Source organism: Sus scrofa, chromosome 8, assembly GCF_000003025.6.
Source record: "Sus scrofa isolate TJ Tabasco breed Duroc chromosome 8, Sscrofa11.1, whole genome shotgun sequence".
In the NCBI taxonomy this organism is placed as follows: domain Eukaryota; kingdom Metazoa; phylum Chordata; class Mammalia; order Artiodactyla; family Suidae; genus Sus; species Sus scrofa.
The window spans coordinates 132,089,285-132,104,129 of NC_010450.4; the positions used below are offsets into that span (position 1 = coordinate 132,089,285).

Below are 14,845 nucleotides of genomic sequence, written 5' to 3' on the forward strand. Positions count from 1 at the left end.
CAAATTAGGACAAAGTTCATGCATTAGTTAATGCCTAACTTAATATGAGCTAAGAATCCAAGATACTTTTAGCAAAAATAGACAATTAACTTTAGTTTTCAGCTAGAACTGAATACAAAAAATACAACAGAATAAAACCCATAAAATAGGAGTTCCTGTCGTGGCACAGTGGTTAACGAATCCGACTAGGAACCATGAGGTTGTGGGTTCGATCCCTGGCCTTGCTTAGTGGGTTAAGGATCTGGCGTTGCCGTGAGCTGTGGTGTAGGTCGAAGACGCGGCTTGGATCCTGCGTTGCTGTGGCTCTGGTGTAGGCCGGCAGCTACAGCTCCGATTGGACCCCTAGCCTGGGAACCTCCATATGCCGCGGGAACGGCCCAAGAAATGACAAAAAGACACACACACACACACAACACCAAAAAAAACCCCATAAAACAAATAGGAATGAGCTCACGTTAGATATTAAATGTAAACTTTTATCACTATTGTGAAGACAGAGTCCATTTGCTTTATACAGAGTGTTTCTGCCTTCAATTATAAAAGTGATCAATATTCTGAATGTTCCTAGGTGGTATTTGCTAGAAGTCAAAGGTACTGATTTAAACAGTAAAAATGCTATTTCTTTACTTTCATTTCCAACATACATACTAACAAGACTGACTATTTATGTTACCTATTTGGCTAAAAAATGGTATGTGCGTGTATGTATTAAAACATTTTCCAGGTAAACAATATTGGAATATATGTATGTACAGACACACACACACACACACACACACTCTAAATGTGCAATATTTTTGTGTCATTTCCCTAACTAGACACGATAGATAAAGCTCTTTATCCAAGGATTCGTCAGTGAGGTTTGAACATTAATTCAATTAAAATTTCATCTTTCAAATGTTTGAAAGGTTGAGGGTTAAACATTAATTCAATTAAAATTTCATGTTTCAAATGTTTTCTGAAAAATGTTCCTTTGAAAGTCCCTCCCTAGGCAACTGGGGAAAATAAAGAGATAATGTATATGAAAGCACAATAAATGTGAGCTGAATCAGATCAGGCTAAAAGAGCAAAGATAGTCTGACCACTAAATAGAACGTTAAGACTTCAAAGAAACAGCTGTATTATGAAGGCATGAATTGGATCTGTAAGAGAGGAGAGGTCTTCTTTCTGCCCAAAAATAAAGAAGACTTCGAGGACACAAGGCGGAGTTTTAAAAAGTGGATTATGGAGATGGCTATACACAACAAGTAAGGCATTAACAAAAGCTGAGACAGAAAACAAGGCAGGAAAGGTTCTAGGAAAATGTCCTGGCTAGAGAACCAGATCTGGGTAGGGTGGAGTTGATTACTGTTTTGGAAAGCGGAGCTTTGCTAACCTACTCTTTTCAACAGGGCACCCCCCCCCAATATAAAATGAATTATAAAGGTGGGGACAGAGGAAGGAAGGCTGGTGTAGAGCAATGGGCAAATGCTGAGTTTCTATTTTTCTTGTCTTCTTTTTACACAGCCGCTCAAATTATTTTCCATTAGTTAAAAAAGGGGGTGGGGAGGAAGAATCTGAGGGTATGCAGCACACAAGAACCCAAGTAAACTTAAAGATAGAGAATTCAATGAGGATTAAATAAAATTTATGAATCCGTGAAAGTGAGGAGTTAGATATTTCAAGCACCAAGACATTTCTGAGTTATTTTAATTACTATTTGGAAACAAGCATTAATATTCAAGGAATACATATTTTTACATCTTTAATTTTCTTTTCTCATTACTTCTTTATGACCACAGCTGATTTTGCCAATATTTTAACATGAAAAAGAGGCTTAAATCGAACTTTCCAGCATTTAAGCAATACACACTGGTGTCATTCCCAGTAATGCTTACCTGGGAAATAGCCTAAGAATAATTGCTAAATGTATACTTTAGAAATTAAAGTATACCCTCTCTGTATTAGAGACGTCTGTTCTAATGCTGCCTTTCTCATCTTGCTTAAGGTTCATATGGACCTATTTAGCTCCCAACTAGAATAACTGTGGATACTAATGATAGCTGTATCGATGAGTAAACTATTTGAATTTCCTAGTAAAAGCATATTTCTCATAAGATCAAAGCCATATCCTCAATTTAAGTGAGTCAACAATTCTTTTTGTAAGAGCAACTAATTTTCTTGGTTACAGATATAAACCCTTGTCAGCCATCAGGCAGCTCCAAGCTGCTGATTCTGAGAACTGGGCTACAGGTAAAAGATGCTCGGGATTAATTCCTCACTCACCTAGGGGAAAAGACCCATTTCAAATGCTGGGGATGACAGGTCAGTGACACCCCACCGGTATAAAAACAAAGAGAGGTATTTTCCCCTGTTCTATGAACCAATATACTAACTGCTTCCAGTTTAGACGAGGAGGATAATGATGGAAACTTTGGTGTTTTGTTTCTGTGCCACCGTGAAGTAGTTCAGTGCACTGGGGCCATATAATGTTTCTGGGACTCATTTAACACATTCATAGAATGCAAAGGCTTGATTTAGTTCTCTGTTTGATTCTATCTTTCGTTACTGATTAATGCCCATATATCTGTGGAATCGCTTGTGAGCACTTTGGACTTTATTTTTTATTACAATTTTCAAATGTTATAATTTTCATTACAATTTTGTATGTATTCTAATGAAATCTTAGGTGAAGAAAAAAAACTAGCACTTAAAATTACTTTGGTCCCTGACATCTGACTAAACAAGGCACTTTTTAAAAGCTTCTGCACAACATTTTATTACTAGGAATTCAGAATGCTCATAAAGATAATAATCAGTTTTAATACTGGGGAAAAGGTTTGTTTAACTGTCTGTTCCAAGTTACTTTGCACCAGAAGAAGCTTTTTCACATGCGTTTTGGCATTTTGATAAGAGTCTGGTATTTGACCTCATTTTTTGGTTTGAACAGGAAGGAAGGTGACATGGGCAGAGAATAGCCTTGGGGAATAAGTGGTGAGACCCACAGACGGGGTGCTCCAGTCCTGGGGTCTGACAAAGGGGAGACAAGCCCCTTGGGTTATTGAAGACTTCAACACACAGGGACATGAATGGACAGATCATCCAGAGAGGAAGTCAATGAGGCCACCACAGTCTGAAATGATACAGCAGACTAGTTGGATTTAATAGATTATCTAAAGGACCTAATGTCCCCAAACAGCAAAATACTTTCTTTTTCAAGTATGCATGGGACATTCTCCAGGGTAGATCATATGCTGTGTCATAAAACAAGTCTCAGCAAATTTCAGAGGCTAGAAATTATATCAAGCATTTTTTTTCCTATCACAATGGTATGAAACTAGAAACAACAGAAAGAAAAATGGGAAAGGAACAAACATGTGGAGACTAAATAACATGCTCCTAAAAGAACCAATGGATCAACAAAGAAATCAAAGAGGAACTCAGAAATTACTGGAGACAGGTGAAAATGGAAATACGATTCTCCTAAATTATGAGATATAACAAAAGCAGTTCTAAGAGGGAAGTCTGTAGTGATACAGGCCTTCCTCAAGTACAAGAAAAACCTCAAACAACCTAACCTACCTACTAAGGGAAAAAAAAAAAAGAACAAGAACGAAGCTCAAAAGTCAGGTGAGGGAAGGAAATAATAAAGATCAGAGAGGAGAGGAAATAAATAAAAGAGAGTCCAAAAAAAAAGAAAAAGAAAAAAGAAAAGAAAGAACGATCAATAAAACCAAGAGCTACTTTTCTGAGAAACAAACAAAATCAATAAACCTTTCACCAGGCTCACCAAGAAGAGAAGACCCAATAAACAAAAATAAGACATGAAAGAGAAGAAATAAGAACCAATACCACAGAGATACAAAAAATTATATGAGGCTATTACAGTTTCGTATGATTGGACAAACTGGTCAACCTAGAAGAAATGGACAAATTGCTAGAAACATACAGCCTGCCAAAACTGAGTCAAGAGGAAATGGACAACTTAAACAGATCATTAGCAGTAAAACTGAATTTACAACAGAAAACCTCCCAGCAAGCAAGTCCAGGATCAGTTAGTTCACAGGGGAATTCTACTAAACACACAAAGAAGAACTTATACCTATCCTTTTCAAACTATTTCTCAAAACTGAAGGGAAGAGAACACTCCCAAATTCCTAAGAGGCCACCATCCATTACTCTGGTATGAAAACCAGACAAAGACACTGTAAAAAAAGAAAATTTCAGGCCATTATCTTCGGTGCATATAGATGTAAAAATTTCACAACAAAACATCAGCAAACCAATGTAAGAATGTATAAAAAGGATTATATATCATTATCAAGTTGGATTTATTCCAGGGACACAGGGATGGAGGAATGGTGCACCTTTTGCAAATCAATCAATGCGATACACCACATTAACGAAAATCACATGATCATCTCAACAGATACAGGAACAGCATTTGACAAAATTCAACATCCATTCATGATAAAACTCTCATTAAAGCTGGCATAGAGTGAACATATCTCAACATAACAAAGGCCATTTATGACACACCCACAGCTAACACTGTAGTCAACAGTGAAAAACTGAAAGCCTTTTCTCTAAATTCAGAAACAAGACAAGGATGTCCACTTTTACCACTTCTATTCAACACAGTACTGGAAGTCCTACCCACAACATTTAGATAAGAAAAAGAAACAAAAGGCATCTAATTTGGAAGAACTAAAACTATCACTATTTGCAGATGACACAATACTTTATATAGAAAACCCTGAAATCTCTACCGAGAAACTATTAGCATCAATAAATGAATTCAGTAAAGTTGCAGGACATAAGACCAATATATAGAAATCTGATATTTTCTCTATACACTGACAATGAACCATTAGAAAGAGGAAGTAAAAACAAAAAATCCTGTTTAAAATTGCACCAAAAAAGAATAAAATACCTAGGAACAAATTTAACCAAGGAGGTGAAAGACCTATAGTCTGAAAGCTATAAAACACTGATAAAGGAAACTGAAGATAATACGAATAGAAAGATATTCCATGTTCTTGGATTAGAAGAATACTATTAAAATAGTCACACTTCCAAAGCAATTTATAGATTTAATGCAACCTCTATCAAAGTACTAATAACATTTTTCACAGAAATAGAAGAAATAATCTTATAATTTATATGGAGCCACAAAAGACCCTCAATTGCCCAAACAATTTTGAGAAAAAGAACAAAGCTGGAGTAACCACCTTCTCTGACTATAGACTACACACACTACAAAGCTACAGTAGTCGAAACATCATGGTACTGGCACAAAAGCAGACACAGAGATTAATGGAACAGAATGGAGGGCCCAGAAATAAACCCACACAACTACAATCTTCGACAAGGGAGAGGAGAATACACAACAGAGATAAGCAAGTAGTGTTGGGAAAGCTGGACACATAAAAGAATGAGATGAGAACGTTCCCTCATACCATGTACAAAAATAAACCCGAAATGGATTAAAGACCTAAGAGTAAGACCTGAAACTATAAAACTCCTAGATGAGAACACAGGCAGAATACTCTTTGACATAAACCATGGCAGTATTTTTCTGGATCTGTCTAAGGAAAAAGAAATAAAAGCAAAAATAAAGAATTAGGATCTGGAGTTCCCGTTATGGCCCAGCAGAAACAAATGAGGCTGCGGGTTCGATCCCTGGCCTCGCTCAGTGGGTTAAGGATCTGGCGTTGCTGTGAGCTGGTGGTGTAAGTCGCAGATGTGGCTCGGATCTGGTATTGCTGTGGCTCTGGCACAGGCTGGCAGCTACAACTCCGATTAGACCCCTGGCATGGGAACCTCCATATGCCGCGGGTGTGGCCCTAAAATGGCAAAAGACAAAAAAAAAAGAAAAAAAAAAAAAAGAAAAAAAGAATTAGGATCTAATGAAACTTCTTTTTTCCAAAGGAAACTTCTGACAAAACGAAAAGACAACCAACTCACTGAAAGGGGGAAAATATTTGCATATGTTATGACTGACAAGGGGTAATATCCAAAATATATAAGTAACTCACAAAACTCCATATATTAAAAAAAAATCAACCAAATTAAAAAATGGGCAGAAGTCCTGAATAGACATTTTTCCATACATACAAATGACCAATAGGCCCTCGAAAAGATGTTCAAAATCAGTAATCATCAGTAATAGCAAATTAAAACCACAATGAGCTATTACCTCACACCTGTCAGAATGGCTACCATCAGAAAGTCTACAAATAACAAGTGTTATCAAGGGTATGGAGAAAAGAGAATTCTTGTACACTGTTGTGGGAATGTAAAATAGTATAGCCATTATGGAAAACAATACGGATGTTTCTCAAAAAACTAAAAACAGAGTTACCATATGACTGAGCAATTCCACTCCTGGGTATGCATCCAGAAAAAAAAAATACTAATTCAAAGTTCACCCCAAAGTTCATAGCAATACCATTTACAATATCAAGATATGGAAGCAGTCCATGTTGAAGGGTTTGGCAACAAGACAAAAAGGATAAAGACGTGGTGTATACATAAAAGTGCTACGTATGTGTGTATCTATCGACACACACACACACTAAAATACTGTTCAGCCATAGAAAAGAATGAAATTCTGCCACTTGCAGCAGTGTGGATGGACCTAGAAATTATGCTTATGAAATAGTCTGAAAATAGAAATACTACGTATAAGTTATACGTGGAATCTAAAACATAAAACGAATGTATACAGCAAAACAGAAAGACTCATGGATACAGAGAACAAACTAGGGGTTACCTGTGGGGAGAGCCAAATATGCGATTAAAAGATACAAACTGCCATGTATGAAACAGATAAGCAACAAGGATACATCGTATAATACAAGGAATTATAGCCATTGTTTTGTAATAATTTTTAATGGAGTATAAAATACTGATTCACTATGTTGTATACGGGAAATAATATTATAAATCATCTATACTTTAAAATTAAGAAAAAAAATGGAGTTCCCATTGTGGTTCAGCAGAAACAAATCTGACTAGCATCCATGAGGATGCAGGTTGGATTTCCGGCCTCACTCAATGGGTTAAGGAACCAGTGTTGCCATGAGCTGTGGTGTAGGTCACAGGTGTGGTTTGGATCACGAGTTTCTGTGGTGTAGGCCAATTTGACCCCTAGCTTGGGAACCTCCATATGCCATGGTTTGGCTTTCAAAAAACAAAAAAAAGAAAGAAAAAAAAGGAAGACTGTTATAAAATGTGCCCTATTCCCCCAAAGGTTAAAAAAAAAGCTTTTTTTTGAAATTACAACTAATCATGGACTAGAATCCTTTTCAGTTCTCTGTTTCATGAGGTTGGAAGACTCCTGCTTTTTTTCTTTGATCTTTTAAGTTTCACACTCTTTACGGGTCTCTGAAAGTTGTTAAAAGGATAAATTGGATTTTACTCATTTGTCCTTTTTTTTTTTTTTGTCTTTTCTAGGGCCACTCCCATGGCACATGGAGGTTCTCAGGCTAGGGGTCTAATCGGAGCTATAGCTGCCGGCCTATGCCAGAGCCACAGCAACACAGGATCCAAGCCGAGTCTGCCACCCACACCACAGCTCGTGGTAACGCCGGATCCTTAACCCACTGAGCGAGGCCAGGGATGGAACCCACAATCTCATGGTTCCTAGTCGGACTGTTTCCACTGCGCCACGATGGGAACTCCAGTCCTTGTTTTAAGTGATAATAATTAAATATTAATTAATGTTCATTTCTAATTTACGATCTTGACCAGCAAGGAGAAACAGTGAAATTAGAGTAAAAAGTCCTATGTTTGACCAATGGGCAAGTATCTTACCTTTCTGATCCTTAGCTACCTTTTTTGGAAAATTGTGTTTGCCATCCTTCCTCTAGGATGTCAAAAACTAATGATCCACAGAGCCCTAACTCACAGCTACTTGGACATATCCAGAGAGAATTTCAAAAAAAACCATAAACTTGTCTGCAAGACAACTAAGCAATGATACCACCACGGGGAGCGGGGGGCGGGGGTGGCCCGTGCAGAGAGCAGGTTTAAACACAGACACTCCCCTGCACATGCTGCTCATCTGGCAAAGTAAATTTGCATTGTGTCCATTAGAACCTAGACACATTTCAGGCTCGCATCCTGGAAGGGGTTATTAACCAGTTTATTTCAGAAGTTTAGCAGGAAGAAATAACACCTCTGAACAATTAGGCTTTTTTATGCCAGGAGACAGTCGAAAGGGTGGATGAGAGCATGGGCCCTGGAAACAGACAGCCTGCACTCAAACCACGGCGCCAGCATTGGCCAGCTCCAGGACGACGCACAGCTCAACCTCTCCATGCTTTGGCTTCTCATTTGTGAAAAGGAAATGACATGTGCTCCGGCTTGCAGGACTGTGGTGGGGATTGAGTGAGACATAAAGACACAGTGTTTGGCACATAGTAAGTGCTCAATAACTGTTAGCCAGTAAGTACTACCATTAGGGACAGGTTAATAACTGAGCTATTTTTAGTACAGAGGTATTCCTATTCCACAGCAGACCTTTGGTCATCATAAGCTGCACACCAGAGTCTTAGGTAACTTAGACCCAAGATGACCGGCTTTGTCTTTAATGCTGGGCCCTCAGATTTTTTGAGGGTTGACACATTAAGAAAAAAATGAGATAAAAAAAAATCATTTGCTACGAGTATATTGTAAAAGTCCAAAAATGTACTTTTTTACACAATTTTGCTTCCAAGACAAATTTTCCTCTTTTGAAAAATTGGTGTGTAAATTGCTATGAGAGAATAAGAACTATACAAAATAGCACTCTGGTGTTTGACAGTTGACCAGAAACAACAGTTTCATATGGTTCAACCAAATTTCATGCCTTCACCTTTGCCTTGGCTCTCAGGAAAATGAAAACTAAACTTAAAGCTTCGTCAAATTAACTACATACCAACACTTTTTTATTAGCAGATTTACTTCTTCCTCATCAGGATGACTTCAAATTTTAAGAATTTGAGGGTAAAATGTAAAACATTTTCGGAGGAAAGCAGCATATACACAGTGACAGTAACACTCTTTCTACTCGTGAAAGTTGTCAGAAAAGTCAAAGACGATGACGTATGTGAAATTCTAGTTTGAATCCACCCACTTGCAAATCACTGAATTTAGTTTTTCCTACAATTTCCTTTCCTCTTAGATTCTTTCAAACTCTAATCTCGACATTTAAAGTCTTCAAGTTCTTCCTGAAAGACTTCTGATAGGACTCAGAGCTGGTCCCCATTTAGGGCTTGAGCTTGACCCTGACGTCTCCATATACTGAGATGCTGAGTCTGTTGTCCTCTCACGTGTCTGCACGTCTCTGATCGCACGATGCCCTTGGTCTGGATACTTATCCACACCACTCTCTCCGAATAAACACTCCTGTATCTCAGGATTCAGCTCAAGCATCCCTTTAAAATAACTTCCTCAGTTAAAACTCTCTCTGGTCCATACTGTCTCCCACCTCAACTACCTCAGCTCTCCAACGAGCGTGCTTATCTCAACTGTGTCGTTCTCCAGTTCATCAACATTAGTCTAAATTGCAGGTCCCATCACATCACCAGGATGATGAAAAACACACCTCTCCTGTGACTCCACCGTAAGGCCTAAAATCCTTGGCCTGGAATTAAAAGCTCTTCATTAGTAGGCCCAAGACTATCTTATGAGGTACAAGAGAAAAAATACAACGGAAATGAGGCGAAAAACATTTTGCAAACCTACCATTTTCTTTTAAGGGTACTTGGGCTGAAGAATTTCCAGAACTATGCAAAGTCACTCCTGTGGTATAAATTAAATTATTAGACAGTTTAAAAAATGGTCAGATACTGGATATAGAAGAAATTTCTTCTGCTAAATTCATAAAAATCAATAAAACATTAAGGCAGTAACATTTTCTTTTATTTAAAATCAGAAAAACATGTCTTCCCACAATGGACTTTTTTTTCTTTTTTTTAAACTACTTTTAATGTGCAAGTTAAGCATACCAACTTGTTTTGCTGAATAAATTTAAACACTAATGTACTGTTTCTGGCAAAGATATTTTGATATGTCCTAGAGGAAATGATGAAATTAAAATGCGTTTTGGAGTTCCTGTCGTGGCCCAGTGGTTAATGAACCTGACTAGTATCCATGAGGTTGCGGGTTCGATCCCTGGCCTTGCTCAGTGGGTTAAGGATCTGGTTGCCGTGAGCTGTGGTGTAGGTTGCAGACTTGGCTTGGATCCTGTGTTACTATGCTCTGGTGCAGGCCAGTGGCTACAGCTCTGATTGGATCCCTAGCCTGGGAACCTCCATATGCTGCAGCTATGGACCTAAAAAGATTAAAAAAAAAAAATTTTTTTTAAAGCATTTTTGTTTAAATGTTAAAAGAAGTTCAATATTTAGGAAGAATGAATAACCTATCAAAAACACAGAAAATAAAATTTCCCTCGTGGTTGAGTTTTATTTTATTTGTATTTTTCTATGGGATATTTACTATTCTACATCTGATATGTGATGATTTTTTCTTTTCTTTCTTTTTTTTTTTTGCCTTTTTCTAGGGCCGCTCCCTCAGCATATGGAGGTTCCCAGGCTAGGGGTCCAATCAGAGCTGTAGCCACCGGCCTACGCCAGGGCCACAGCCACGCGGGATCTGAACCACACCTGTGATCTACACCACAGCTCATGGCAACGCCGGATCCTTAACCCACTGAGCCAGGCGAGGGATTGAACCCGCAACCTCATGGTTCCTAGTCGGATCCGTTAACCACTGCGCCACGACGGGAACTCCTTTGATGAATTTTTATGTAGAACAGTCTTCCTAATAAAAATAGCTGAGACTCTATAAGAGATCCCATTATATATGAATACATTTTGCAAATTATTTTCTAAAAGGTTGAATTAGTCTTTTCAGACTATTTTCAACACCCAGGGATAAAAAAGTCTTTCATCTGCTTCAAGTTCTTTTTAGCCAACTGAATTTAATCAATGATTGATAGCAAAATCTAAGTTTTTAACTTTGTGTAACTGGGGTTAAATGATCAAACCTAGTTCTAAGGGCGAGCTGATTAGTATTGTTTGGTATCCTTGTTAACTTCTTGTCTCAGCTGATCCTCATTTTCAGTAATCCTTCAAACCATGGCACTTAAGTAGCTACTCTTCTAAAAGATTCCCGTGATGCAGAAAAAAACAGGAATCAACTGTTTAATTATATGGTAGTGAGTGTTTCCACACGCACACAATGTCTAGCTCTACTTAAAAAAGAGTTCACAGGCCCCGGCTAGGTGGGAGAAGTTGAGACAGCTTAAATCAACTAACAATTCCTACCTGACAACCAGGGCACATGTTTCATAAAACTCTCTTTCTAGAGACGGCGCCATTCTGAAAGAACACTAAATAAACTTTTCCTTACAAAACGTAGCACCAGACTGTCTGGGTTCTCTGGTAGAGCTGTCGTGGCTTTTAACTGTGACCAAGAGAAAGCTGAGTAATAATTGGAGTCCTGAGGCAATCACTTGTTAAATCAATTTTGGATGTGCCCCGGGACACGTTAAGTGGCCTAAACATTGACACTCACAAAGAGTTTGGGCAATGAGAGCACAGACCCAAAAATAATTTCCTGGCGATGGACGTTACCGCCTTCACTTCCTCATGGGCATGAGGTGTGGGGAAGAAGGTAAGCATGCTTATGCTGACCTAGAGCACATGCGTGACCAGGGTCTTCAAAGGATGAGGATTCGGATTCAGGCTTCCTCCTCTCAGGACTTCTATTTACACTTGCAATAGACTTTGAACTGAAGAGGGAAAAGGAAGGTAGGAGGGGAAGCGTCAATGTAAAAAACACGGTGAAAATAATAAAACGTCACAACAAAAACACAAGGACGAAATGTAGAATTTACAAATACGTAGTTTGGATTAATGATAGTCTTACTTATTAAGTTTTGCGAATCCTGCCAAAGATTCTGTATCAGATCTCGCCATCTGGTGAAACGGTTTTCCTACCAACTCCGCAAGGGTGTGTGGTGGGGATTCCGAGTTAACACTGACATTTTTCCGATGCGGATAGAGAGAGGCCTGACTGAGATCGTGGTATGATTTACTCATCCCTCTAGGCTTTTCCTCCCAGGAAGCTTTGTCACTCTTCTCTTTTGCACTGTTTTGCAATGGCTGGTAAAGCGACAGCTCTGAGCAGGAGAGCCTCTTCAGAATCTCAGCTTGCACTGACAGAGGTCGAACGGCAAGTTTGTTCAGGGTGCTGCTGGCCAGACTACCAGTGCTGATTGCTCGTCCCATATTAAATCCTCTAACGGACTCTGCTTGGAGATTCAGGCTCCTAAACGAAGCTCTCTCTACAAGGAAATAGGATTGCTTTACACGATGGAAACACCGTAGAACCTTTATGAGAAGAGCTATTTTAATAAGTAAAAAACAGCATGCAGTTTTGAACCATTTTGATTGCCAGCATAAGTAGGAAGCTTTCAGAGGGTGGAATCCAGGAGGTTGGAAGATCCTGGTTTTCCTACCATCTCTCCATCCTTGCGGCTTTCTCTCAGCCAGGGCTGGTCAGCATCTCCACCTCATCAGCTGTTTTTCCTGGATCTAATAATGTTCAGACTCCACTTAGGCTTGCTGACCCCAAATTCCCAATTACAGTTTTCAGTTAGAAAGGAGAAAGACATTTCACAGAGAAAATTTCGACCTCAGTAGTGTCTCTGCTAACATACCAGCAAACCAAGGATGGGGAGAGGGAGAGATGAAATCTGGACAGGTGAGATCACGCCTGAAAAAAGCTCAGCAGAGGAGCGCTTTGCCCAAAGAAAAAGTTATTATATTTCTAAAAGCTTATGGCAGACTGTGGTGATGTTTGTATAACTCTGTTAACAAGGTGGATGTGCTAAAAGTCACTCAACTGTGTACGTTAAGTGGATAAATTGTGTGGTATGTGAATTATGTCTCAGTGAAACTATTAGCATCCCCCCAAACCAAACCCAAACCTTCCACGGCAAATTTTGTCATTTCATTGCTATGCCACAACCGCCTTCCCATCTTGCTGACTTTTCATGATCGAACTGAGGCACAGGAGCCCTGGGAGAATCACATACCACCTGCCTTATCTCTTTTGCTAATTAATATGACTAAAGAGCTGGGGTTCCCCTAAATACACATCCAAAGTCTTTTTTGGGGGGGGCTAAATTTAGAGATACTTTATAACAAGTGACTGCTTGTGAGAAACAATGTCATGTCAGTCTCTGAACAATGGAGGCTGTAAAGGAAAGCACCACATCCCAGAATTTGGGCACTAAAAATCCCTTCATGTACATAAAGGACCAAAAGCACAGACTTTCAAATGGGCTAGCTGTTCATGCATTAGCATCCACCTCACAAGGCCCCAGCTCCCTCTCCCCACAGAAAGTAGCAGCCTGCGTCGCACTCTGCAGGGAACAGGGAATACAGCCTGACCACTAGGAAAACAGCCGCAAAACCTTGTTTTTAAAGAGAATGGCAAATGTTGCTCATTTAGATCTTTACAGATTCTGTTTCATTTATCTTCTAATTCCTAGGAAGATTAATGACCAAATTTCATCTCAGGCATAAACAGAGAGGAAAACACTGAAGCTCCTTAGTGTTTATGCATCCGAGTGAAGAATAAACATGTCTCACTGCCACCAGGAAAATTCAACATTCTGTCTCTGAGGGAGAAGTAGACACCAGGTTAAAACAGGATAATAATAATAATAATAATAATAATAATAGGCTCTGGTTTTAAAATTCCTAGAATATTTAGCTTAAAATTAGAGTTTTTAATAGAGCAGACAACAGTCATTCTACTTTTTCACTTTGAGAGCAGACTTTATTCTCTCTTTTTTTTTTGTCTTTTTGCCTTTTTCTAGGGCTGCACCTGTGGCATATGGAGGTTCCCAGGCTAGGGGTCGAATCGGAGCTGCAGCCACCGGCCTACGCCACAGCCACAGCCAAATCTGAGCCTCGTCTGTGACCTACGTCACAGCTCACGGCAACGCTGGATCCTTAACCCACTGAGGGAGGCCAGGGATTGAACCGTCAACCTCACGGTTCCTAGTCGGATTTGTTAACCACTGAGCCACGACGGGAACTCCGAGAGCAGACTTTATTCAAAGACACAAAACTGAGTCTAACACAGATTGAGTTACCAGGAAATGCCTTCACACCTAGTAGATTTCTTCACCCTGAAGGAAAATGTAGACCAAACTTTGGCAGGAACAGGGACAGCTGGTTCAGTTTAAGCTGTATCTGTTTTGTAAACACAAAGGGTTATGCTTTTCAAATCCATACACAGCTTATTCCCGGAGAGAACTTAAATCCTACCACCTTTCACCTGGAGTGGATGCCAACATGGACCGCCTGGATGGGAAAGGACATTGGAATGAAATCACATCCTATGATTAGTGTTTCACATTTGAACTCAGAGGCTTGCTAGTTCAACACTCAAGTCTGTAATCCACACGGTGCTACTGTTCGGTCCTTGCACTTGCTCTGGATTTCCTTATATCAACTTAATTGGATGCTCTTTTGAGGACAGGGGCTTCATTTATTTTTGTTAATCCATGGCACCTAGTGTATAGTGTCTTACAAGTAATAAGTGCTCAGTAAATGATTATTAATCTTAACTCCTTGCAAATTAGTTTTTTGGAAACTGAGCGATAGAAAGAGTTCTAGATGGAAATTAAGAGGTCAGGTTCCAGCCTCCTCTAATCTCTAAGTATGAAGTTAAGTAAGATACTCTTTCCTCTGAACCTATTTCCTCATCAGTCAAATTTTGGACTTAACAGCCTCTAAGGTTCTTTCTAGCCCTCACGTTCTATGACTCTAAAGAAGCAACATACACTTGTTAATCATCA

At 39.2% G+C, this 14,845-nt stretch overlaps 1 protein-coding gene across 1 annotated transcript in view; it reads right to left on the reverse strand.

The window, feature by feature from the left end:
* Positions 1-14,845, reverse strand: part of PTPN13 (protein tyrosine phosphatase, non-receptor type 13) — a 165,256-nt gene that overhangs the window by 54,115 nt on the left and 96,296 nt on the right. Inside the window, 3 exon segments of the mRNA XM_013979051.2 lie at positions 9,712-9,768; positions 11,664-11,761; positions 11,899-12,316. Of these exon segments, the coding sequence (XP_013834505.2) occupies positions 9,712-9,768; positions 11,664-11,761; positions 11,899-12,316 (573 nt within the window).